The sequence below is a fragment of the Lagopus muta genome, chromosome 3 (assembly GCF_023343835.1).
Source record: "Lagopus muta isolate bLagMut1 chromosome 3, bLagMut1 primary, whole genome shotgun sequence".
Classification (NCBI taxonomy): domain Eukaryota; kingdom Metazoa; phylum Chordata; class Aves; order Galliformes; family Phasianidae; genus Lagopus; species Lagopus muta.
The window spans coordinates 52,402,402-52,430,004 of NC_064435.1; the positions used below are offsets into that span (position 1 = coordinate 52,402,402).

General features: G+C 39.1%; 1 protein-coding gene across 1 annotated transcript; it reads left to right on the forward strand.

Moving 5' to 3' along the window:
• The first annotated feature begins 241 nt into the window (after positions 1 to 241).
• Positions 242 to 4,744, forward strand: MC5R (melanocortin 5 receptor). The gene is made up of 2 exons (XM_048939984.1): positions 242 to 483; positions 1,317 to 4,744. The coding sequence occupies exon 2, from the start codon at positions 1,399 to 1,401 to the stop codon at positions 2,374 to 2,376; it is 978 nt and encodes a 325-aa protein (XP_048795941.1). The 5' UTR covers positions 242 to 483; positions 1,317 to 1,398; the 3' UTR covers positions 2,377 to 4,744.
• Positions 4,745 to 27,603: the final 22,859 nt, after the last annotated feature.

The window sequence follows — 27,603 nt, forward strand, 5'->3', positions numbered from 1 at the left end:
AATCCATATGAGATGTGCTTAGCAAGCAACATGCCTAGTGCAATTTATCTTTTAATATAGTTTTCCCCAAAGGTATAGCAAAAGCAAGAATTTTAAAAGCTCACGAGTTTTAGACCTGAATCTGTCCTCATAAAAAGAAAGACAGGCAAAGACCACTAGATGGTGGTAAAGACCAGAGCCTTTGCTATCAGGGTTAGTGAAAAGCGAAGTTCAGAGGGGCGAAGGGGAGGAGGAGCTACAGTTTGAGTACTGAAGTCATTATTGTTTGGAGACTATAAAAGGACAGTTGCACAGTGAGTAATTTATGCGTGCTCAGCCTTGACTCTATGGATTTACTCATTCATTTTCCTCTATAATGTCATCCGTCCCCACCAAGGAGTCTCCAGCCCCAGATGTCGGGTGAGGAGGGGCTGAGACTTCTGCTCTCTGGAGGAAAGGCTGCAGAAGATGAAGAGCAACTGAAGGAGCAGCTCTTGTAAATAGGTACCGTTAATTCTTGATTGAAAATGAAAGGTTATGTTTAAAAACTGAAAATGATTTTGCCTGAAGAGCTTTGAATTTTACTTGCAACAAGTAATTGACAATCAGCTGTAAGAGTTCCCTGTGTTAAGAATATGATGGCTTACAGCTTGCACTGAATATTCTCATTACTAAAAGACAAAAAGTACTCATTATCTGGAATAGAAAACTTATTGCTGGGCCAGAATTCCCTCCTACTGATTCTGTAATCTCACGGAATCCCAGAATGTAAGCGTTTGCCTTGGTTCGTGGTTTAATACTATGCTCTTAAAATGAGCTTGTTAGCATTGCACAGACAGACTGTTTATAACACAGACTGTGCAAACTTAAGAAGTTCAAAGTTCAGGATGCATGTAAATCTTTTACAGAAAATGTTCAGTTCTTATTTGTAGCAGTATTTCTATATATTGCATTCCAGTGATGAGGTTCTGCTCAGTGTAGTACTTTTCTCCTGCATTTCTGGGCTCTGAAATGCAGGATAACTGCATTTATTCTGCTAATTGTCTATTTGTGTTTGGCAGAATTTCCAGGACAGTGTGATTGCTTCTGGGAGACTGAATAGGATAAACTAAAGTACAAAAGAAGAGTGTATGAATCTCTTCATTAGTGTGTGGCTTTAATTTCCCAGTATGGATGGGCAGAAAAACTCTGAGCCAAGTGGAAGTTAATTTAGAATCAGTAGAGGAATATTGTGTTAAAGAGGTAGGATGTGTACAAGCCAAACTAAATAGAAATGTTTGATATTTGTCTTGTCAACTTCTGCCTGTTTTTGTCATGCTCTATTTTTTTTTTGGCAGGGTCTTTTGCCCTTTGGAAAATGCATTTACCACACTCCTTGGCAAGTCCCTCAGAGAGAACAGAAAGTGTTTGCTTCCAGACATGAACACATCCTCGCAACTGTATTTTTCTGAACTAAACCTGAGTGCCTTTGGCAGCAACTTTACGGTGCCTACTGTAAAGAGCAAGTCGTCACCATGTGAGCAAGTGGTCATTGCAGCTGAGGTGTTCCTAACCCTGGGCATTGTAAGCCTCCTTGAAAATATCTTAGTGATATGTGCAATTGTTAAGAACAAGAACTTGCATTCACCCATGTATTTTTTTGTTTGCAGTTTAGCAGTGGCTGACATGCTGGTTAGCGTGTCCAATGCTTGGGAGACCATAACAATATACTTAATAAACAATAGGCACATAATTATGGAAGATGCCTTCGTCCGTCATATAGACAATGTCTTTGATTCACTGATCTGCATATCTGTGGTGGCTTCCATGTGCAGTTTGCTGGCAATAGCAGTAGACAGATATATCACTATCTTCTATGCCCTGCGTTACCACAACATCATGACAGTGAAAAGATCGGGGCTTATCATTGCATGCATTTGGACCTTTTGCACAGGCTGTGGCATTATCTTTATTCTTTATTATGAATCAACTTATGTTATAATTTGTCTCATCACTATGTTTTTTACCATGCTGTTCCTCATGGTTTCACTGTACATCCATATGTTCCTCCTGGCTCGTACTCACGTGAAGAAAATAGCTGCTTTGCCTGGGTACAACTCTGTCCATCAAAGAACCAGCATGAAGGGAGCCATCACTCTGACCATGCTTCTTGGCATCTTCATTGTTTGTTGGGCTCCATTCTTCCTCCATCTCATCCTGATGATCTCCTGCCCTCAAAACCTCTACTGCGTTTGCTTCATGTCTCACTTCAACATGTACCTCATTCTCATTATGTGCAACTCGGTGATTGATCCCTTGATCTATGCCTTTCGTAGCCAGGAAATGAGGAAGACTTTCAAAGAGATAATTTGTTGTTATAGTGTGAGAATGGTCTGTGGGCTATCAAACAAATATTAGGAAAACGAACCCTGGGAAGAGAACTGAAATGCAGCATCTTGCATCACCTTGTTATTCTGCTGAGAGGCCTGTGGAATATTTCTCTAGTCAGCTGTCAAGATTTTTGTGGCAATCAGAAACTGTTTTTTTCTTTCCCTCCATGCACTACTCTCTCATGATTGTAGGAGCTACTCTGTGCATCTACACTGAAGGGAGAAAGAATATTTTGCATCTCATTTACCCTACTGAAGAGTCTGGATCTTACAAGAGGACTGCTCAGGGAAAGCCTTATTTCCCTTTCTACCAAATGTGACAAGTGTGACTGGCTGTGTAAATAAGCCCATCAGCATCCCAAAACGTATTTCCCTTGATATTCATTGTCTCCCTAGATACAGCATGGCTCATTTTGATGCCTAGAATTATTATTTTTTCTGCTATCTTCCAAAGGGGTAGTCAGAAAAGTAGCTCCAATTACGAGGGTTCACATACCTTGCTCAACAAAGTTATGATCAATATGTGTGCACACATCAGTGTCTTGTATTCTGGTTGTAACTGTTACAGTCATAAAATGTGTGGTATTTAAGAAGAAAGCATTGCAACAAATTTCTTAGGTTGGACACAGTAGGTTGTCATCTCTGACTGTATGTGTTCTTATAATGATGTGTGTGGGGAGATTTTAAGCCTGAATACAAAGACTGAGCTAATTTTAGTTTGTTTTCCTCATTCCTAGGGCTAGGCAAGTAAAAGACATGTGACCTCTAGCTTATGCTGTAATGTTTTTTTTAGGAAGGAATGATCGGGTGAGTGACTGCCTGTATATAGGAGCTAGAAAAGCATTTTAGCTAGGAGCAGCATTTATTAGAGGAAGCCATGCTGTAGATTGCATTTTTCAAGTTGTGAGAGACAAAACAGGTTTGACAATCAGGAGGGACAGCAGGCAGACAGCAAAAGAGGGATCTCAAACATGCAGCTACAATATGGAGTACTAGCTTTTGCTCCCCAGACAAACTGTTTTTATCTTTGCTGAGAGGGTTCTGAGGTGAAACCCTCATGCATTTTATGTGAGCAATTTGCACCTACTCATGATCTCATAAGCATGCTGTTCTGCAACAGCTGTATAATGTGCAAAATATTGAATTTCTCACAGATTAAGGAAGTGCAACTGTGGCATTGATTTCCTGATGCCAGTGGATACATACAAGCTAGGTAAATATTTCAAGCAGGGGTACCCTACTGACTAGCTGTCAGAATATAATTTAGGAAAATGAATCCTTCCTTCCAAAAAGCCTAAGGGATAACGCTGTTATATTTGGTCTAGAGATGCTCTGATGATGTTGTTGTCAATAGAAAGATTATAATTGACTTAATGAACCTTAGATTGTCTTTCTAAGGTGGAAAGTTCTCATTGGATGTTGTGAGCAGTTTTTTGTTTTTTTTTTTTTTATTATTTTTTTTTAGCATAAAAGTGGTCAAACATGACAGTAGATGCCCAGCAATTTCATACTGTCCATCCTTGGAGATATTCAGAACTTAATTGGAGACAGCTCTGAGCAAACTGTTCTACATTTAAAGCTGACTCTAACCTTGAAGTTGGCCATGCTCTGAATGATTTGGAATAGAAGACCTCTGCAGGTCCATTCCAATCTGATCTGTTTTGTGATTCTCTGAAATACCTTGTGTATTATGATGAAATGTTTATTTTTTTCACCTCCTAACTTAGTCTCTGTGTAAGAACTGTAAAATAATCTCTGTACACATTTAAAAGGATAACATACTTTGTATCTTCATTTGCTTTGGAGGTCTCTGGCAAGATATCTACTTCAAGATAAGTACCACTAGAGTTATATATTCTATCTATCTGCTGCAGCTTGAAATATATACCGCCTCTAGCTTGCACGTACTTCCCCCAGGCATGAGTGGGAATGCTTTTCTCAGTGGAGACACTTTGTAATCTTGACTGTCAATATAATGGCTACAGCAGTGCATTTGGTGCTGGACTCTTCCTTCAGTTTTATATAAAAATAGGATTTCAGAGGTACATTTGTGATTGGTAGTGAGCGTCCTGCCTTGTTTCAGTCCACTTCTTAGCCCTATCCATAAATGAGTTTTGGGAATGGGCTTCTGCTACTAGGAATGTAAATACCAAAAATAAAACAGCTCAGTTGCATAGCAAAAGGCACCAGTTGACATTGTAAATAAATCACTAAATCTTCACTGGTTACAGCAAATAAAACAGTTTTGTACATAACTGTTTATCATTGAATAGGAAGCCAAAATTGTAATGGCTTTGGGTATTTTCTTGAACTGTACATTACTTTTTTTTTTTTTTTTTTGTGTGTTGCCATTTTATTTGATGTAAAAACACAAACACATGAAGAAAACATTAAACTGGATTGTTGGAAAACCCACTATTTTTGGTTATTTGTTTTAATGTGTGCTACACTTATCACTAATCTACACCTTGTAGACTATTCACAGAAAGAATATTATATTCTAGGCTTTCAATTCTCTTTATAAACAGATGCCTTGCTAGAAACATTCTGGCTGAGTTGCAGGTTCACACATGTGGTTATACTTGAAGCTATATTCCTGTTGGTGTGAGAATCACATCCGCATTATACGCTTCACAGGTGAGAATGAAGTCATCTCAAGGTGGAAATGAAAGCATTTTCAAGAACAGACTAGACCAGTCTCTGAAAAAAACCAGTTTGTGTTTACACTATGGGATTTCATATCAAACATGTGTAAGCTCATAACATATTTTACTCTTTCTTTCTCCTGCTTCACTAGAGAAATGAAAGGAACATTTAGCATGCTTTCCCTTCATAGAAAGCATTCTGACAGACTGGGACAGACAAGCATAGTCGAAGCATGAAATTTGCTGTCAAAGAACAGCCATGAAAAAATTAGCTGCTGGGCAGCTCTTGCATATATACTGCTAGAAGTTTAGCATTTGTGTCAGTCATTGAAAATAAGTAAGCTTTAATCAAATTGTTTCTATTCCAGAGCTTCAAAACCAACTTTCTTTTCCCACTGCTGCTTCAGTGACCAGCACTGCTTCCAACTTATGTGTCAGTATTTTTTTTTTTTTTTTTTTTTGTAAGGAATGACTCCGAATTGTAATCTGTATTAGATGGATTCAACCTCTATGAACTCACAGAGGATGATGAAATCACAGATGCATTTTAAGCAGTTTAGTGGGAGCTGGCAGAATATTAAAACAAAACAAAACAAAACAAAAACCCACCAACCTTTCTAGCTGCACCAGAATTTCATCTCATGAAGCTGAAGACTAGATTCTTTGTTCCATAACAATAAAGAGTGGGGGTGATGGTGCATAAATGACTCTGTGTCCAGATTTATGATAGCAAGAAGGGAGGGAGTGTTGATCTGCCAGAGGGGAGAAAGCCACTACAGAGGGACCTGGATAGACTGGATTGATGGCCATGGTTAACTGTATGAATTTCAATAGGGCCAAGTGTCAGGTCCTGCATTTTGGTCACAACAATCCCAGGCAACTCTACAGGCTTGGGGAAAAATGGCTGGAAAGCTGCCCTGATGGAAAGGGACCTTGGTGTACTGATGGACAGCCAGCTGAATTTGAGCCAGCAGTGTGCCCAGGTGGCCAAGAAGGCAGATGGCAGCCTGGTTTGTATCAGGAATGGTGTGGTGAGCAGTACTAGGGAAGTCATCCTGCCCCTGTACTCAGCACTGGTGAGACCTCACCTTGAGTACTGCGTTCAGTTTTGGGCACCTCAGTAGAGAAGGGACACTGATGTGCTGGAGCAGGTCCAAAGGAGGGTAATGGGGCTTGTGAAGGGCTTGGAGAATATGGCCTTGGATAGACAGAAGGAACTGGGGCTGTTTAGTCTGGCGAAAAGGAGGCCGAGGGAAGACGTTATTGCTCTCTTCCCATATCTGAAAGTGCTTACAGTGAGAGTGGGGTTGGTCTCTTCTCACTGATGACAGGTGGCAGGATGAGAGGAAATGGCCTAAAGTTGCACCAGGGTAAGTTTTGTTTGGATATCAGGAAAAACTTGTTCACAGAAAGGGTTGTTAAGCACTGGAAGAGGCTGCCTGGGGAGGTGATTGAATCACCAACCCTGGATGTGTTTAGAAACCATTCGTGGTTGTGGTGCTCAGGGACATGGTTGTTTGATTTCGGGTGGTATAGTTAGGTTGCAGTTGGACTCGATGATCTTTAAGTTCTTTTCCAACCTGAGCAATTCTAAGATTCTGAGATTCTGTGATTATACTGAGGTGCTTCTGCTGTTGCTGTAACGTTTGCTTGCTTCTGCAGAGTGAAGCAGATGGCTGACTTTTGCCTAAGATGGAATTGCCAGGATAATCACATACCCCTCATTCGTACATCAGCATTAGGAAAACCTAAATCTTTTCTCTCACCCAAGGCCGTACTAAGGTATGTGGAAAGGTTAGTTTTCCAAGAGCTTTAACATCTCCTGTAACATGATGAAATCTTAGCTGAGTGGAGTAAAGAGGTCCTTCCACTTAGGTTATCATAACTTGGTCCAGCCTGACTTCCCAAATGGGCACAAGTCTGCCAACGAGGGCTCTGACTACTGAGTGCTGCTGCCTCTGTCTCTGGGCTGGGTTTAAGGATTATTTTCAGCTCTGTGATGCATCCACCTGTGCTATTTGTTCAAGGAGTGTTCATTTCCATTTTGGGCCTGGACTGTACATTCTTACTTCTTATGCTTTTCCTTTTAGAAACACCTGAGTTTCTGAGTCTTTCTGGAGACTTTGGTTGTGTTCTTCAGGAATCCTGTGCAAAAGAAGTTCAGAAACCACAGGAATTTCCTACACATAGAAACTTTAAGAAGACGCAAATCATTTGTGAATCGGTGGGAAAATAGCCAACTCCTCCCACAGTTGACTCCCTAAAACCTCAAAGGATCCTGTTTTATCTCCAGAACTTTGGTTAGGATTCTCCTCCACTCCTTCAGTAAATTCTTCTTTTGCTGATGATCAGCTTTAAGAACAGACCAGATCATGGTGGTCACTGCAGTGTACAGGGTTTGCAATGGACAGTCCCCTTCAACCACACTGGTCTGTATGCACCATGTCCTTCTTGTCGGGCAAGGTGGATGAATAACATGTTAGAGTTGGGATGTGAAAATGGGAATCAGGTATGGTCATGTGGACAGGGATTGAATTGCCTGCATAAGTTTCTTTGCTAGGTCATCTGGAATCCTGAAATGTAAATTTTTACCAGGTTATTGCAACGCTGTACGCGGCAGAGGGGTTTGAGCTCAGTGATCTTCAAAGGACCTTTCCAGCGTAGGCCACTGTATGATTCTATGATCACCAGGTGGAGCACAAGCCTTATGAGGAGCGCCTGAGGGAACTGAGATTATTTAGTCTGAAGAAGACAAGGCTCAGGTGAGACCTTATCACTCTGTACGAATACTTGAATAGAGATTGCTGCAAGATGGAGGTCTGTCTCTTCTCCCATGTAACTAGTGATAGGACCAGAGGGAACAGCTTCAAGTTGCACCATGGGAGATTAAGGTTGGATGTTAGGAAAAACTTCTTCTCACAAAGAGTAGTCAAGTGCTGCAATGGGCTGTCCAGGGAGCTGCTGGTGTCGCAGTCCATGGAGGTGTTCAAGAAATATTTAGTTATTGTACTTAAGGACATGTTTTTGTGGGAAATATTAGTGATAGGTGGATGATTGTACTGAATGATCTTAGACGTCTTTTCCAACCTTGATGATTCTATGAAATACTTTTGTCCTTACCTATTCTTATCATTTCCAGCAGCCTGAACTATGAGCATCTTGGATACTGCTGGTTCTTCCTACAGAATGGAAAAGGAGAATTGTTTCTGTTCTTACATAATGCCTACACGGGTATAAGGCCTTACTGCTAAATATAGACTAAAATAAAAAATGACATAAAGAAATGAAATATATGTAAGCATGTATATTTATTTTTCTCTCTAACCTTTCTGCTCTCTCTTTCAGTTATTTTTTTGCACTGTTTTGCAATTTGCATATTTTTTCTTGAGTATTTCCTCCAGCTGTGAACAAAACAGCAGAAATCTACATCTGAAGACAAAAAAAGTTTATGCCTCTTGCATCCTGAGATTTTGAAAATTATGGTGAATCAGTGTGACAGAACAGAGTTCAACTAGTGCCCGTCACACCAAAGACTAGGTGAAATTTAAATTCTTATGGTCATAAGAATATTTGTAGAGCAGTTTTTTTTTTTTTAGCTCCCTATGTAAAAACCCCTAAGAACACGAAACTGAGCTGGGCCTCTATCAAACCAAAAAGGAGTTGTTCTGGGGGGAATTTGATGGCTGGATGTGCATGATAATCCTGTGGAATACCCTCAAAGCTTCCAGCAAGCTACAGTTCAGAGACTTAGGCAGGTTATATTTATGGCTTTGTGACTGGTACGTTTCCACGAGTGTTTCTTATATGAATGCATCTCATAATTTTGGATCTCTTTATACTCATCTGCAGCATCTTGTGAGAGTAAATTTTATGCTTTAGATACGCTGCCTGGAAAAGTGTTTTTTTTCTCTTTTAAAGCATCTGCTTAGGAATTTTCAATTCCTCTGAGTTCTTATGTTGCAAGGAAGATAAATAACTGGTCCCCATATACTTTCCCTATTTCCTATTCATCATCCTACTCTCATACATACACCTACAAAATTGTTATTTTCCAGCCAAGTCTATCTAATTTGTCACGGTATTTAGTATCTTGTTTCATTATATTGCTTTCCCAGATCTGCTGCATTCTTTGGACTTGAAGGGACCAGATGATACTATGATAATTCAGATATAGGTGAACAATAGATTTCTGAACTGCCAAATGATGCTGCATTCTTTGTTCTCCATTTTTTTAATATCAGAATTTAAGAATGTACTTGCATTTAGCACAGCATGCTTCTTAATTCAGAAAACTGCAACATTTCTAACGAATTACTTCTCTGCAACTGCTCATAGGCACACATGCTCTCTGTTCTCCAAATAGATTTACATTTTCAGTGGCTGAAGCTTTAGTCATGCATCAACATATAAAATGTATATGTAACATGCTACATATATGTATGGGAACTGCTGATTCAAGGCCTGAACCTCTGATTGATCACCTGAGGCGAGCAGCGAGTCAGCCCTGGGAGCACAAGTGAAGGCAATTCACCTGTGCTGCTGGAAGGGGTGGAGCCTGGCTTATCCTCTCCTAGACCCATTTAAGAGCTGACTACCAGTAGGAAAAGATCTTTTCTGAAGATCCCTCTTCTGGAGTTTTGCAGTGAGCCCAGGGTGTGGGTAAGCTTTCTATTCTCTTTTTGTTATTCTAATCTGCTTTGCCAAGCTCTCTTGTTTATTTCATAATTATACCATCTTTGTATTCATTGCCTATACAATGTAACATGCTGAAAATATGGAACTTAAGTATATGCCTTGGCTGTGTCCCAGCTCTGTAACAGAACATATCTGAGTTCTACAGCTTCCACCTGCCCCACTTCTGATGAGGAAGTAGCCTACCTCAGGGTCGGTCATGGTCTGGATTAATATCAGAGACCTCTTGTCCAGATGCAAACTTTGTTTGGAAACCCATCGCTTCTTTGAATAGGGTGGTATGAATGTCATTTGCACAGTTACCGCCTGATGGGAATTTGTCACTTGTCTCCTTTCAATTAGGCAGGTTTTACTGCTGATTAAAGAATGACAAGAATTGATGTGTAATCTTTGTATTCTGGTTCCAGATGACTTTGAAAGGCATCAAGTAAGCTGCTTAGATGGCCTGCTGCATGAATGCCTTAGCTAGCAGCAATAAAATAAAACAAAAGCATACAAAAAAAGTGGATAATTTTTTTTCTCTCCAGTTTGCCAGTTTTTGGCAGGAAATAGTTAGTTTTGCCAAGTAGTAGGTGTTGTTGCTTGCAAGCTGGCTGTTTCACTGGCATTTGTGTCTTGCACAGAAAATCATTGCCTACTTCACTCATCCTTAAATTGTAACCCTTGGGCTACCTGCTGTCTTTAAATTATGCTTTAACTTGCTATAGCTTTACTCTGAACTGTTTTGAGGAAAGCTTTGTGTGGGTTTGAATAAGAACTCACATCCCTGAATTTCTATATAGTTCATAGTGAGCATACTGTTATTTCTGCTTTACAGGCTCCTTGTGTCATTCAGAGTTAATGGAATGAGTCCAGGGTATTTTTCCTTCTGAAGGCTAGCAGGAAACACTTGGGTACTTTACCTTGATTTTAAATCTGATATAATGTAGTTGCTAGCACTGCTGACACTGACCTCAGCTCTGAGATAAATCACTGAAACTAAAAGTTACTATTTCCCAAAGGTTTTCCCCAGAGGGCATAAAGTGCTCTGGCTATGGCAAAGAGACATTTCCTGTTCCCTCCTTTATGGTGGTAGAAATTGGTGCAGCTTGAGGAAGCAAGAGTTTTTAGTCTGTGTTCACAGCTCACCTTACAGAGGACGAGGATGAACTGTATTTTCTGCTTTGAGGGCTGTGCTTAAGAATGTCTTGGTAGAACTAGTGACAATTTCAATTTTAGAGGAAGAAAGTCAGCAAGCACTGTAAACTGGACTGAAAGTCTCTGTATGAGATCCTCGCTAAGTGTAACAGGATCTCATTCTACTGAAGTCTCTAGTAAGACATTTTCTCATTGCTGAGATATGTATCAGGAATTCCAGATGTTGTAGCTCTCTAGTTCCTTCTCCTTAGGAAAATACCAATATTTTAACTGCTGGAAGAAAATCCGTGTCTGAAAAAGTGTACTTATTTCTATCTGATAGCTGGCTTTGAACAGATGGGTTCATGGGTTTGGGTCCAAACTTCTGCCATGCAATGGCTTGATGCTTGTTTTGTTCATTATTAAGGACCAGGCTATCTCCTTTATTTAGCCAGGGTGCTTAACTCATTTGCCCATATGAATGTGGGCTCCATGACACTGACCGGGTTCTAATGCTTTTACTATTATTACACACTCAGTTCCATTCACAGGTGGAAGTTCAGAGGTTGTATCCCTCATTTTGTGTCAAGTCTCCAAAAGTGGACCCCAGAATCCAGTGCTCTGAGCAGAGGGGTCTCAGCAAAATCATGTGGTATTGGAAATTAAAACTCTTGGAACAGGCAGGTTAAATCTTTGGCTTCTCCTGGGTTTGCTTCTCTGCTTGGTAATCACAGTTTGTAATGCAAGTGATTAAAAATCCCTTTCAAATGACAGAGGAAAGAGATGAATCACTCAAATTTAAAGTGCCATTCCAATGACAGTCCATGTCCCTGCATAAAGTGCATTAAGAATGAAGAAATAAAATATGAGTTCTTGAATGAAGTCCAGGTGTTTCATCTCACAGTGAAGCTGCTAAATATTCAGGTTTTCACTACAAAAAAGGACATTGGCACAGCCAATGAATCTGGAACTAACTATTTGAAGAAAATTTTTTTGTGAGGAAAAATTGCTATTTGGTGCGTAGCTTGCTGTTCCAGTTATACTCTGGAAAAATCTGTTAATCTCAGTCCCCCAGTGAAAGAGAGAGGTATCCTTCTGTGAATGTGGATTGAATTTGTTTTTTTTTTTTTAGATAGGATCTGTGGTATACAGCCTGTAGTTGTATTCCTATAAAGCATGGCAGCTAAGCTTCCAGGAAGGAAGAATTCCCCGATGGTGGAAGGATTTTACAAGGGACAGCTGCCTTTAGGCTCCTAGCTCCTCATTCAGCCTCTTGATTTTGTTGTCCACACACCTGGTGCTTCTGTCGTGTGATTGGTAACTAAGCTGGACCGTGGCATTTTAAGCAATATATTCTTCTGTATTTGGAGAGGAGGCTATTGAAAACATGTCCAGCTTAATTAGAAAGGAATGGAAAACAGGAGAGACACCCCAGAGCTACCTCGTGGGAGGGAGTGCTGGCAGGCAGATGAGTGGGGGATCAAAGGCCTATTGCACAATGCAACAAGTAAATAGATGACATGTAGAACATGAGCTCTAGTGAACCTTTAGGAGAGAAGGCAAGCAATACAAGCAAAACTGTGTGTATTTCAGATGACCTTTTGCTCAAAATGTCAGTTAGAAATTTGTTCTGAATTTATAAAGAGGATAATAAATAACTGGGTGGAATAATGAAACAGACTTAATGCTTGGGAGAGAACCAGAACGAAGATCTGGGGAGGCTGGACACCTGGCATTACAATTCCTTTAAAGCTCTGCTGAATTAATAATGGACTGCCAAGTGCTAGGAATCGGTGCTGACAGTGCTGTGACAAAACATTCTGTGATAAGAATATGGCTAATGACAGTGAAGGAAATTCACAGTCATCAGAGTTTATATAGATGGCAGAACCTGGAGCATGAGAGAGAGCAGCCTGTTGATTTTTGACTCTTGAGTGACTGATTTGATTAAAATAAGGTGAAGAATAGCAGTTACTGCTCACCATCGCCCCCCAAAGCCTTTGTGGGTGAGGAGAGGCAGCTGGCTGTGACTGCAAGAGCCAAGTATTTCCAAGGTATAGTGCTTGGCACAGCCCCAGAATGGTGTCTTAGGGCTGTGATGATAGGGATGTGACACAGATGCCTCTACAGCTCATTCACGTGGGAGGAGAGGCCCCATGGTTACAGATCTCCAGAGCTCAGCCCAGGCCGCCACTGCCCCAAGTCCAGCAGGAGGCTGTCCATAAATTCAGGATAGTTATGGAGATATAGTGAACTCTTTATAGAGAAATGAGGAAGTAGTTAACCGCATCCAAATTGATTTTTGCTTTGTTTTCTTCTGTAGCTTGCCATTCTATGATTTTTTTGATCTTTCAGCTTGACTGGATGGAATAAGTTCTGTACAGAGATAATTGAACAGTTATTTAGAATTCAGTAGCATTTTTCCTCTGAGAATCTCACAGTATTTTGCAAATGCTAATGAGTGGAATCTCAAATCACTGCTGCAAGTCTGCTCAAATCATCACCCTGAGGGAGGAGGTGGAAAGCTGGAGTTAAGTTACTTTTGCTAGTGAACTGACCACTTCAGGCTTCAGGGGCACTTCTCTGAGTTCACCACACAGTCTGAATTGAGCTTCAAGGCACACAAAAGAGCTCTGCAATGTCACGTGGGGTGGTATGATAACCCTCAGCTTAGTTTCCTCCTGTGTCATAGGTGAGAAAAAGTGTTGTGTCCTGTGCTGCAGTAGTGCTCCATGATTCTGGACGATATTTCTTGCTCCCACCTGCCTTCTCCTGATGTCTGCAGGCAGCACAAAAAGCAGCTCTTCAGTCTGGGCCCTTCCTCCTCTCCCCTGACAGTCAGCTCAGGAGGAAGCTTTCACATCACAGAGCAGTGTTTGTTGCCGAGGTTGTTATCTCAATAAAGACAATTAAGTGTATTCACTTTTTTTTTTTTCCCTAGTTACTGAGCTGTGGCTGATGGCCCGAGTAACAGTAACAGGTTCCGAATCTCTCTGCAACATAAACTCTAAAGCTGCAGCTGTGATCACCACAATGAATGGAGCTTGAATAAGTAGATACAGGTGCTAAAGTATGGGTTGAGGAGAGGGAGTTTGACACAGTGATTTGCAAGGTGTGAAAGTGTGTGGAGGATTTTTCAAAATGTTTAAGAGCACTTTGCACATTTTTCCTTACTTGTAAGCCTAATGTACCCAATTTCTCTGAAATGCTGGTACTACTTAAGATTGTTTTCTGATGAGAGACCAGAAACAACTGATTTTGTTTACTGATTAATGAAGATATCCATAGGCAATAGAATTTCACGTGTTAAAGGTTTCATATTCATTGCAGCTGGTTTGAATGGTAGGTAAGGTAAGGCTTTTTTAGACTGACTCATTTTTCTATTAAGCCAAGCCATTGGGGAAGTATACTTTAAAACTGTATTTGAGAGTATACTGCATTTCTCATTGCACTGCATTTAATTTGACATTAGTTTCAATAGAGTATCTGCTTTCATTTAAAGCATTTTTTCAGACAGGGGAACTTTGGAAGGCAAGATAATGCTACTACAAAGATATAGGGAAGTACCTCTAAGTTGAAGAGACCAGCTTAATTCAATTGTTGATGAACTATTGACTCTGAAGCTGCGTGATTTTGTAGTTGAAATTCTGGTACTCTGATATGAGTACTGGTTAGTCTGATGTGAATATTTATATCCACCTTTGTTTGGTTTGCCTTGGCAAAACCAAGGCAAAGAAAGAGGGATGGAATCTTGCGTCTATTTTCCCATTGTTCTTAGACGGAGCAAGAAAATTCTCCTTTTAAAAAAAAAAAAACATGGAAGCTATAATAGGAAAAGCCATTTCTTATTCCTGAAATGTGCAAAAGCATAGAAATGTGATCCTTAATTTTCTTGTAATATTCTCCTCAAACTTGTTACATCTGTAAAACCAAGGGAAAGGATTTTTATGCTATGGAACTGATTTTTCTTGGGCACTTCAAAATCTTTCTACTTTCCTGCTAAGGCACGTTTGACTCTGTTTGTTAGGGGAATTAGTTCCATGGCTGATAAGCTGTCAGTGACTCTCTGCCTCTGTTTCTTATTGCTTGTGCTGCAGGTGAGGCATTCTTTTTGCTGGTGCTTTCCAGTTTTACTCTCTCACTGATCTCCTGTTCCAGGATAGTAATAGTAGGGGAGAACACTGAGAACATTTCCCTTCAGTAACTATGGACCTTCATAGCACCTGGTGATAGGTACTGCTTGTGTTTCCTACAGCAACATGTTCATCTGCAGTGCAGAAACAGACTAATTTCAAAATGAGTTCCTCCCATGGGAAAAAGAGAAAATCGGATATGGATGAAAACAAGTAAAGCTCTTTAAAACACCTTGTTTTTATAAAGTTTGCTGTTTTTGATTGCTCACTGAATGTGTACCCATCTGGTCTAAAATTCCCTTAGTCTCTGCAGTCAGATGGTTTGAGGGCATCTTTTGTAGTTTGCAGATTTTTCACCGAAAAGCTCTATAGCTGACTGGCATATGCTGTTCATTAGCCTTATGGCAGTACTCTTGATTTAGTCTCCAAGTCAAACAATACATAAGAACAGACTGCTCTTTACAAGTGCAAACTCTTTCTGATATAGCAGGACAGATAGCACGCTTTGCAACTCTGGAGGCAACGGGAGGGTGCTAAGATCGGGCTAGGATGCAATAAGACTAGAGGAAATGGCCTTAGGTTGCACCAGTGGCGATTCAAGTTGGAAGTTAATAAATAATTCTCTGAAAGAGAGTGGTCAGGCACTGGAACAGGCTGCCCAGGGAGGTGGTGGAGTCACTGTCCCTGGAGGTGTTCAAGAAACATTTAGATGTTGTACTGAGGGATGTGGTTTAATGGGAAATATTGGTGATAGGTGGATGGTTGGGCTGGATGATTTTGGAGGTCTTTTCTAATCTTCTAACCTTGATGATTCTATACTTTTATGATTCTAAGACCCCCATGCCTAGGCCCAACATCTCTGAAGAACAAGGATTTTCTTGAGTCTGGCAGATAACCTTGCTGCCTAAATGTGTTGTTGTGCTTGGGTTAACTGTACCAGCTAGGACTGATAGCAATATTTACATATTATTAGCCTACTATGGTTCCCAGAGTCTTGGGGCAAGCTTGTTTTAGGGATATGTCAGAGATGTCTGCACTGTGGAACGCTGCAAGAGGTGAATGTACCCAAGGTGATATGTTGAGCATGATCATTGAGTCTGTGATCTGTACTTGACAGACTCAAGTTCTTATTGATCTTACCTGACTCATCAAGACATTTATTTTTTTTTTTACAAAGTAACATTAATCTTTGCTCCTTCTTCCTATGATGAGCACACATTTTATTTTGGAGCTAGAAAAAAGAAGACTCAATAAAAAGACATAGATACTATCAATGTAAATTGATAATGTAAAATCTTTACTAGACACATGGAATTGTTCATTTTCATTTCTGGTGCCACTATTGTCTTAACTAATCAAGAAGCTGTGAAAACATCATGGCAAGAACATGCTGAAATGGTGTTGTTAAAACTGAGGTATTAATGCTCAACAATTTTGATGCAAAAATTGCAGGATAAGTTTTTTTTTTTTTTTTTTTGCTTTCTATTATGATGGTCAGGATGGTTTGGTGTATTAATCTGTTCTGGTCTTACATTTTTTTTTTAATCATTATATAGAAAGTTAGCAAATGCTCAGCTCTTTCCCAAAAAAAGTTTGTGAATAGTGGTAACTTGTTCTTGAGGGGTAAATCAATATGATACAAAAGATGATTGTAAACTTAGAGGTTCATGCTAGAAGCTTTCAGGAGACCAGTTAAGACCAGAACATTAGAACTATATGAAGCTTAACGTAAGAATTGAGCCAGCAATCACAGTACAAGTGAACAGTGAACTATGAAGTAACTTAATATAAAACCTTTCTTAAACTGAGAAGATTTGAAAGAATAAGTCATTCATAAAACAAAATGCAACAAAAAAAATCAAAGACAGATGAAGCCCATGGAATAACATACGTAAAATTACTTTATGTAGATTCAGCAGTGACATGACACTTCTAATTCACCAGTTAATTTCCTGGAATTGTTTAATCTTATTTGATTAAATCACAATTAACCTTACTCAGATTTTACGTTAATTCAGGCTACTGTATCTCCAGTCATCCAGAGCTTTTGTTACTTCTGTATTTTTTTGCTGCCTCCGAAATATGTAGTGTAGGTAGCAATAAATTCCAGAACTTGGAGGAGGTAACATGCATGGGAATAATACAAATCACCATAAATTCATGCCTGCAAATGCTCATTTTTAAATTTCCACAAGTAAAAGAGTAAGCTGTTATTTTAGTGTCCATTCAGCCATCAGAATTGTGAACTGTATAAATAACTTTGCAAAACTTAAATGACTTAAGAGAATAATTGCTAGTTGGCATGAGTGAACTTCTTTGGGGGGGAAAAAATAAGAAATAAGGACAAATGGTGAATCACAGGTTGTTATAAAAGTTCTGAAGTTTTCAAGTGTCTGTTCTATATTTAGCTGGTTTTGAGCAGAAATTCCTGTTTAAATCTAATATATCCTTTGGCCAGATTTTTTTAGCAGCTCTGTAATCCATCTGGTTAATAATTATTTTAAATTGGAAATCTTTATGCTAGTACTTGTACAGTGCAAGTTTGTATTTGCTTAGCTTTTTTTCAGATACTCCTTCTAAAACTGGTTTGAGTTCCCCTGACACACACTGTAGAACAGGAATTACACGGACTCTAGGACTCACCAAACCTCACCTTTTTGTTGCCTTGGTACAGGAAAGAGCCATGAGAGGCGATGTGATACAGAGACTCTGGCTAAAAGATTGATTGGCTAATGCATAAAAGCATCATGCTTTATGGAATAGGCAAGGATGCTGGAAGGAACACACAGGTTCCAGATGTACTCTGGTGGTACTTTTTTCTTCTAGATGAGGTGAAAGGCAGGAAGAAATTTCAAGGGCTTAATTAACTGATGTGAATGGAATTATGTTGATCCTCATCTTACATACACTGTTATATAACCTATGGTTTGACTACAGAATAAAAGATAGTCAGTACTGGGGACTCTGGAGATATTCTTCCCCTGATGTCTATTTCTTTAAAATCCTTACTACAGTGTAAACATATTCTGATTTAGACTTTTTTCTCTTTTTTTTTTTTTTTTTTTTCTTCCCATACGGGACTTAGAATGAACAAAAGTAATAGTTTCACCTCAGCCTCTTTTATCAAAGTGGCGATGCAGGGTAGGAATCTTTTTTTAATACAGTACCATTAGACAAAATATCTGAAAACGCTCATCTTAATCTAACAACAGATTTCTTGGGATTGCAGTGGACTACTGCAAAGAACTGAGAAGTGAAGAGGTGGGCCATTTGAATCATGCAGAGGGAAGTGTCACTTGTTTGCATTACTTCATTTATTCCAACTCAAGGGTCCATTCAACTCATGGGTCATTTGTGAATGAAGTAGTGTTTTTCTCCTCCTTTGTGCCCTAGATGAGAACTGACAGGTGAACCATAAGGTTGATAAAGATGTATGCAGAATTGCAGGAAGACAGAGGAAAAACCTATGACTGTCTCTTTTCTCTTGTTCCAATTATACATCCATATTCTTGTGTTTCCCTCGTGTCAGAGAAAGGAAATGAGAGGTGCAGATCTATGTCTTAATGGGAGACATGATCAGAAGTCATTTTGCACAGTTATGGCCAAGCAAAGAGCTTAAGAGCACAGAGCTAAGGCTGTCATCCAGTGGCTCCCCTTTATTCACCTAGAGCCACTGGGCTAATTAATCTGGAAAGTGGGATCAGGATTAGGCCTACAATGAGGTCAATTTAGTAAACGCTGTAATTGCAGTCCTTGCCATCTTGCTTCATGTAGTATAAACAATTAGCAGTTTGTACACAGGCCATCATATCACCACCTATGAACCTACATAGGTTTAGGGATAACTGAGACTGAAGTTTTTAACACATTTCCATTGGTAATCAGGAACTTTCATGGCCAGAAGAAACAATATGAACATTTCTGCTGTCTCTGCCAGCCAGCCTCGTGCACTACTGCATATAGGGCAGGCTCACAATGAATTTAAAACAATGTCATTGTTTCACACAGACTTTGCTTGGCAGCTTTTTTTCTTCTGTAAGGGTTGTGTTTCTGTCCATCATGTTGCCTTTTTGCTTTGGAAAGTAGCTTATCAGGATTTATCAACCTTGTACTTATTCTCTCAGCACTTAATCAGCAGAGATCCTAACACACTGGAATCATTTCCAAAAAAGAGAAAACTAGAGAACTAGATGGATTGGCTTAAGGGGAAAGAGGAAAAGAGTCAATTACACAGTCTGAGAAATAGCAAAGCATGGGATTAAGATGACTGTGGCAACTCGTCCTATGTTGCAATAAACGTGCTCATGACCTGTGATGCTTTCTTTACCTCAAGAATAGCACCAAAACATCTGAATAGCAGCTGTCAAAAGGAAAAAACACTTAGCATCTCTTATTCTTACAGACTTGGACTCTTGATTTGAGTGCAATTTTACATACCAATTGATGATTCAAAACTCCAGGGGGAGAGGCTCACTGCTGTCATTTTGAGTTATTTTCTTATGTAATTACCAGAAATAAAACAGTTCCATAACTGTCTTATATCCTGAAAGCAGTATTTCTGAACCTACTGAACGCAGATGTCTGTGTGCATGTCTAAGACATCTTTTCAGTAGGAACACAAATGAGGAAGTGCTGCTCATCTGCAAATGCATTTGAAAGAAGTCACTGAAGGAATATGCTCTCATGTTCTATGGAAAAGAAAACAATAATGACAAGGCCAGTGAAGCCAGCTAGGATTTCATTCTTAAATTGATCCAAAGCTTTTTTAGATCTAAAGGAACAGATTTCAAATGTTTGCATTCATTTAGGCTTACCCCTTTGCTATCTCCTTTACCATTAGTTGAGAGACAATGTCCCTTGATTTCTTTTTCACGGCTTTGGTGCTACAAGGGAGGGAACAAGGAGACTTAGAACAAGATATTATGTAACAGAGATAGACTTTTCCTTAAAGGCTGGAAATAGTGGCAAAACAGAAAGTATCTGTTTCTTTTGAGTAATTCTGTTTCAGTGAGTAACTAATATTTGTTAAATAGCTCCCAAGAGGGCATAACCTGTGTAACTCCTTAAAAATGGAAGCTTTAAAAAGGAAAGGTGCTCTGATGAACGTGGTAAGATCTTTAGATAGCAGTGAGTAGTAGGCATGCTGCACTGCTGTGGAGTTCTGCCAATATACATTAACCCAAATTTGCAAAGCTATGTGTTGTTCCAGTGTTGATACGACTAGATTGCCTGAACTGTATTAATGTGAAGTCTCTAAAGGCTATGGGAAAATATGATAGCATTTAATTCTGTTCTGCATTAGTATTTGCACATTTTGCCTCAGAAATTGGAGCTTCTTTCACCTGGCAAGTTAGGAAGTGTAGACACTTAACTGTTCTCAATGTCCTGGTTGAAAACAAGGCACAGGAGTGGGAGCCAAAACAAGAATGTGCATCCTGCTTCTCCACTTTCACTCAGTGGCGTTTCCTGCAAGCTCATGTCAGCGCAGTGTTCATTGTTTCTGGATAGCAGAGGAAAAAGTTAAAACAAAAGAAATGAGCAAGTACTACTCATATAAACAAAAAGGACTTTTGTTCTCTCCTGTGTAGGGCATTCTTCAGGAAGCATTCAGTTATAACAATATGTTCATGTATAAGGACATATAAAGAGCAAAAAAAGTTATGTATACAAATCAGCCATAACTCTCCCCCTTTCCAAGTGAATTTTAAGATATTGTACTGCTCTATTTGGCAAGTTGTACAATTGTACTGTATAGTACTATAGTAAATACTAAAACCAAATATCTTAGAATTTGAAGTTCCAGTTATAAAAGCAAAGGGGGAGTCTGGGAGACTACTTCTGAGTGGAAGGTTGATGGCACATTTTCTCATGTTTTCCCTTGCTTTAAGGTGTTTTGTGTATTCTATGAAACGGAAGGAGTTTCTAGTGTTCTTATTTTTTCTTTCAGCTTTACTGATAGTACTTGCTTAATTTTTCTTTTGTCTTATTTTTTTGATTGCTCACACTTTCTGTATCTAAAGAAAATACAAGTTCTTAGCATTGACTGTTTAGAATAGAACAGGACTGAGTCATAATTGGCAGAGGTGGAAGGGTGCTTTGTAAAGGCAACAGTTTTACACTTCTGCAAAGATGTGTGAAGCATGAACTACAGGTGTCACTATGATCCTCTGAAGACCTAATTTCAAACAACATTCTGCAAAAGAACTCTTTACTGAAGCAAATTATGCTGCTGCAGGTCTAAATATTGCAGGGCACTGAGAGTACATCTTCAAAACCCTCAGTTCTCTGTGGCACTGTGTCAAAAAGGAGTTTCTGTTCTCAAAGCCTTTGTTGTGCAGTTGGAAGTAAGGGGATTATACAGGCAGAGAAATAAATAGGTACAAAGCTGAATACAATCTCACTGCCAGAAGATTAAAACAGTGGCAGAGGTACTTCTCAGTACTCAAGTGACCCATGTTATTTTGAAGGTATGATCCTGGAGTTCATTCAGACTTTGCATTCCCTCTTGTTCTGTTGGCGAGTTGAAATAACAGGAGGAAGCTTCCCTTGTGCTCTCTTGATCAGCTTGAGCAATCCAAGTGACAACTCTGTGATGAAAGGTGAAGCAGTCAAAGAGAACTCAAGAAGTTCAGGGAGAAGCAGAGGAGTTAATGCATTGACTGGGATGACTTAACTTTCATGGAAGAATGGAGGAGACATAAATGAATGAGTGCCCTTTTCTGCTTCTCTTCATTTCATTGTCCTGTTATGACAAGGTCAAAAAAGATTGTATGTTCATAATGTCAGAACTCACATATATTTTTAAAACCAAGTTCTGTCTTTAATAAGAAATCTATGGTAAGCACAGTTGCAGGTAGCATCCCAGCACTGGCTGGCAGACTGGCTTATTTTTTCACCTTTTCTTTTGCAACATGTGCCGTCCTTGCTGAGTTTTTATTTTTATTATTTTAAAAATATTTATTTACTGAGGAATATTTTTGTGAAGCTTTAAACTATTCAGGGGGTCTGCAGGGATTTAGAGGTTATCAGCTCATCAATGAAAAATTATTCTGCTCTCTCCAGGTATCATGTTAAGTTTTGGTCCTCTTTTGGTATGCAGTACCCTACCTCATTCTTGTTCATATCATTGCTGATTGTATGTCAGTGGCTCCACTCCTGTTGCTACCATCTTTCTTTTGTCATCTTCTGGTTTCTTTCATGACTTAAATTTTGTTTCTTCTACATGTTGCAAATGGAGTGTTTTTCTAGGTCATCCTGGTCATGTTTGACTCAATGAAGCAAATAGTTTTATGAGTTTATTCACAGTTGTGCTCGGGTTTCTGCCAGCGGTGCCTGACTCTGTAGCCAATCTGAATTTGAATTGCACTGAGTCTGTGCTCATGGATGCTACAGTTTCATCCTTTTTCTTGAAAATAAAGCTATCTTTCCTAAGCTAGTATTTCATAGAAACATAGAACAGCTTGGTTTTTAAAAGAACCACAATTATCATCTAGTTTCAGTGTCCCTGTTCTTGACAGGGTTTCCAACCACCGGACCAGGCTGCCCAGAGCCATATCCAGCATGGCCTTGAATGCCTCCAGGGATGGGGCATCCACAACCTCCTTGGGCAACCTGTTCCAATGTGTTACCACCCTCTGAGTGAAAAATTTCCTCCCATGTCTCAGTATAAAATCATTCCCCCTTGTCCTATCGCTATGGTAAGTAAACAGTCACTCCCCTTCCTATTTACATATTCCCTTCAAGTATTGGAAAGGAAGACCATTCTTTCCAAGTCAGCTTGCTGAACCGCTTCACTCCTTATGTGCTAGGTCTCTCATTGCATTACACATGGAGAAAGGAAGGGATCCTAAACCTTTTGGTGAAATAAGATCTTTGAGACCTCAGATGACACAGAGGGATTTCCAAGGTTAGCATTTGCAGCAGAATCAAACAGCAGATAGTAGTGATTTGTCCTAATTTCTCTAGGGAAAAAGAAGTGAGTGGAAGAGGGATCCTGTGCTTGACAGCTGGAAGTGAGAGAAGTTTGTTTCCTTTCCATTGGTCCCAGAAGATCCAATCTCATGATTCACTTTCTGATCTTCCAGTAGGGTTTGATCTGCATCCTAGCTTTAAAAAAAAGTGCGCAGCTACTTCAAGCAGTTTAAAAAAGCACGGAGCTAGTGATGGATTTCTGTTAAATGTCTAAAATCGGTATGTTCTGGAGCTCAATATCATGGATAGCTAGAGGTGACACTTGAAATTACATAGCTGTGTTCTTGCAGGTGACAAGTTAAGAGGTAGAGGAGTAGGTACTGGCTGAAATGCAGTGTTTTTTAGGTTGGGGTTGCAACGCTCACCTATCCATCCCTCTGAATGTAATTTCTCAGTGGCTTAAGAATAATTTTGGACATCAAAGCTGGAGTGATTACTGGGTGAGAGAATAGCTCTGTACATTCAAATCCCACATGTACTGAAAGAATATATCCCTTACATCTGGGAAGAAAAGAGAAGATGAACATAGGTGTGAAAGCACAACATATTATTTGTGCTGTTATGCCTGAACAAAACAGGTTTTCTAATGAAAAAATGGGTCATCAGCTAGCAGCAAACTACCATGCCAGACACTTTGCTAGGGTGAAATACATGACATGAAATACATGGCATCCCTAACTGCCTGCTTACTATTTTTCCTTTACTGTCATCTCTCTGGAGCTCACTGCTTTTATTTATTCTATTGCCTACAAGCATACTCTGTGTGTGAATCCTCAATTAGTCACTGTAATTATAATAATAATAATAAAAAGAAGCTGAAATATGTTTCCCTGAAGTACAGATATTTATCTCTAGCTGGGGAAGGGACTAATTAGTAACTGTTTGCTCTGTCTCTCAGCAATTTTAATCTTTAATTTTTGGCAGTGCCATTAGGTTATTTTTTTTTCCCCCCCACTCTCTTTCAAAACCTCTAGTTATGCAACTTCTAGACATAGGAAGAACTGTGGTTACTGACCTTTGTCCCCAAGATAGCTGCTTCCACATTAGAAAAACTTATTTTTCCTAGTTTGGTTTATTGTCTCAAGTAACATCTACAGCTTGCTAGCTCCTGAGGAAAGTTCAGTTTTTGGACTGGTTCTATTTTTGAAATGTGTCTATATCTTTCTATAAGCTTTTTAAAATATCATCAGTGGGTTTTTTTAATAGAAAAGTAATTCCCTTATAGAATGCTGCTTTAATTAGCTGGAAACAAGTAAAGCTTAATAGGAGACAAGTCATCTATATTCTCTTTTTGAGCAATTTTTATTGTTATTAACGCTACTTATTAAAAAAACACACGAGTGGCTGGGAAATTAATAAAATAAATATAGATGCCATGGTGATAAAGGATGATGTAAATACTTTGGGTCAATCTGAGGTGACTAGGTAAAGAAACATGTTTTGCTACTGTTGATATGGCAACAAGGAAGAGAAGAATTTACTGTTTTCTGACGGCCATTGGCTGAAGTATATTTAATACCTTTTTCAGTGAGAGGTAAAGAACGCTGCTTCTTCAGGTGAGCTCTTACTTCAAAGTTATGCATTTGTTAACAACACACACTGAGATGCATCTTTCAGAAGGGAATATATTTGCCGTTTTAAGGGACCTTTTGTTATTATCCCTTGATTAATTAATGTAATTGCTTATGTTTTCCTCTGTAAGACAAAGTTTGTTTTGATCAGGGGAGATTTCAGAGATCAGGCACAATAGTGAATCATCTGTAAAATATTCTAGAGATTTCTCGGTAATGATTTCATTGGCTTTAAACCAACAACTCCTGCCAAAGCTGGATGTGTACAATTACACTGTGCTTACCTGCAGCTGCAAAACAGGTGCTTTTACATCCAGAGAAACCTACACTGTTAAATTCAACAAGCAGAGTAACTGACCATGAAACTATCTGTTCAAGAGATGAATTGAAGCAGCAAGTCACTTACATTCTAACAGGAAAAGAAACCTGCCAGAAATAGTTAGGAAATAAAAGTCATAGCTTTATGCTTCCATTTTAAGAAATTCTGGTCAGTCTGCAATTTTCTATTTGGAACTAACATGAAAGCTGTCTCCATTAGTAGCATCATTCATTATGTTCACAAGGTTCCTGCTTAAAAAAAAAAAAAAAGTGCTGCAGTTATAGTTGTTAATAGGAAGCTTCTAACCCTGAAATTCTATATATCTTCCAGCATTTGAATCAGTATGTCTTTAGATTTTTTTTTTTTTTTTTTTTTAGAGGTTTCCCTTTACCATTAAGGTTTTGGACTTCATCAGAGCCATAGAAAGAAATATCAATCCTATTTTTGTTTTTGCTCCACTGTACACTAGAGACAAAGATATGAAGTTCTCATCCTGACTGGAAACCACCACTCCTTTGCATATAATTTTTAATAGGAAGAAGTTATTGTCCTTTGTGCTTTGATCATATTGGCCTCATTAATTTGGCCTGTTTCTGTTTGTTCTTTCCTCAAAACATACACTTTTCTTATCAGTTGAACTCCTCTCTGAGACTTTTATACTAGTTGGCTAATACTGCTTCTGCAGTGTCAAATATTGTAATTACTTTTTTACTGGTTCATCTGACAAGTGACATATTAGTGAGTGAAATACTAACCAGCCTGACAAACACACCCAAACCACCTCATCAAAATTTAAGGGTGGCTATTGTCAGTCTTCCTCTTTTTCTCACATGTATAAACAATGCTGTGGAAATTCATCCTGCTTCACAGATATGTACAGATTGTTAACAGCAAATAACATGAGATTTAAAAACTCTGTCTCGGAGACAAACCTCTGGGATAACTAATGGTATGGTGAAGACACCAAATAAATCCTTTCACTTGTTTGAAAAGTAGGCAGAGATCAATCCCTTTAAATGATGGCACAAGGACTTCTCTCTGTAATAGGTTCCATTGAAAGTATCTGCTTAGACCGGGCTCTGATTGGGATTGTACCATTCTTGTGGCACAGCAGTTTGTGACCTCTCCTAAAGGATCTAAAGCACTAATGGTGTAATAGCTCAATTATTTTTCAGGTAACGTGTGCAACCAGCTGGGAACTATGGTTGGGAAAGACGTTTTTCCTAGAACAAAAAGGGAACTGAACAACAGGCACCTGTATACAGATCCAAAGTTCATGGGCTGGAAATCTAAGGATAGACTAAAACAAGCTGTACATTAGTGGATGAGGTACAGAATTTCTCAGTTCTTTCTCTTATCTTGATGGATTGTGAATTTTCCATTTTCTCACATTTTAAAAAAGGAGTCATCTTGCATTTCTTCTCCTTGATGTTTGCTCTAACACAAGTTATTTGTGCATGGGTAAATTCCTTTTCTTAGTTTTTCTCAGTTGCCCTATTCAGCCTTGGGAGCGGGTGGAATTCTATTTCAAACATATGAAACTACAGTTTTGGTAATGCGCTGCTTTTCTAATGGTGTAGAACATGCTAAAGAAATGCATGAACTTAAAGTCAGCTGAGGACAGGCATCTGAATCTTGAACATGTTCACAGATGCTTGAAATGCAGACAACAAGACATGTCCAGGGAGTGGGGGAGAAATAAGGCTGGCTGAAGTGTGGGTATATTCCTTCCATATATTATAGCTAATTTGCTCCCATGGAAACACATTTGAAAGCTTATTTTAAACAGGCATTTTTTTTTTTTTTTACTGTCAACATTGTGTTTGGATACAACATTTTTCCCTTGAAGGAATGCTAGTATCTCTTTAGGGAAGCTGTGTGAAATTTCTCACAGGTAATCCACTACTCTTGTTGTATCTATTTGGTAAAAACAAAAGAGGCAAAGCCAAAGAGTTAAGAATAATCTGATTAGAAAGCTCCTCTGGTTTTAAACAAGGAATTAAGAACCCATAACCACCCACACAGAGGTCAGTCTACACTACTAAATATTAAAACTAATTCACTGCTCTGTTTCTTTTAGAGAAGATTTTTCTACCTTTACATTCTTTCCTGTGGGGATGAACTCTGGGTTTTGACTCAAGGTTGCCTTCCTCACCCTCCAGAGCATCAGCCCACATCTTGTATCCTGGTTCTCACTTACCCCTGCAGAAATAGAAGCTAGTTATCTGCTTTCTGGGAGATATTCTAAAATATTCTTTCCTGTCCAGCTAATCATAATCTTACCTTTAGATTTTATGCTCTAATTCACTTAAATAAGTTTTTTCTCTCTTTTTTTTTTCCTGCAGATCTGGTAGGTACAGGTGTTTGTAGTACCTGGCTCCTTGGAGTCACAGTGGTGAGAATGGGATGGACGATTTTGCAGCTGTTCTTTGTTATGGGGCTCAGATACTACCATTAGTCTGACCAACCTTGGCTATTATGGAGGAAAGCAGAGGGGAGTTTTTAACCCCCTGGTGTGAGAACATTTTCTCCACATGATCACAATATGGCCTCCATACACTTCAATGCATTTCTCACAGTTGAATAATAGAGACCCTTCTGCTAGCTGATAATCTTGCAATAAACTTGGGTAATGCTATATAAGAAGTACTCTTTGGTAGCTAGTCTAAAAGAGTAGTACTGAGGCTTCACCTTGCAGCTAGTGGAAAAAAATGGTGAGTTGGTCATAAGAAAAGGAATGGGGATTTAACAGAAAAGAGCAGGAATTGAAAATGCACACTATGATTTTTGAAGAAGTGATTTCTAAAG

Coding starts and splice junctions, on each gene's coding strand:
- MC5R (XM_048939984.1), top strand. CDS start 1,399: ATGAACACATCCTCGCAACTGTATTTTTCTGAACTAAACCTGAGTGCC.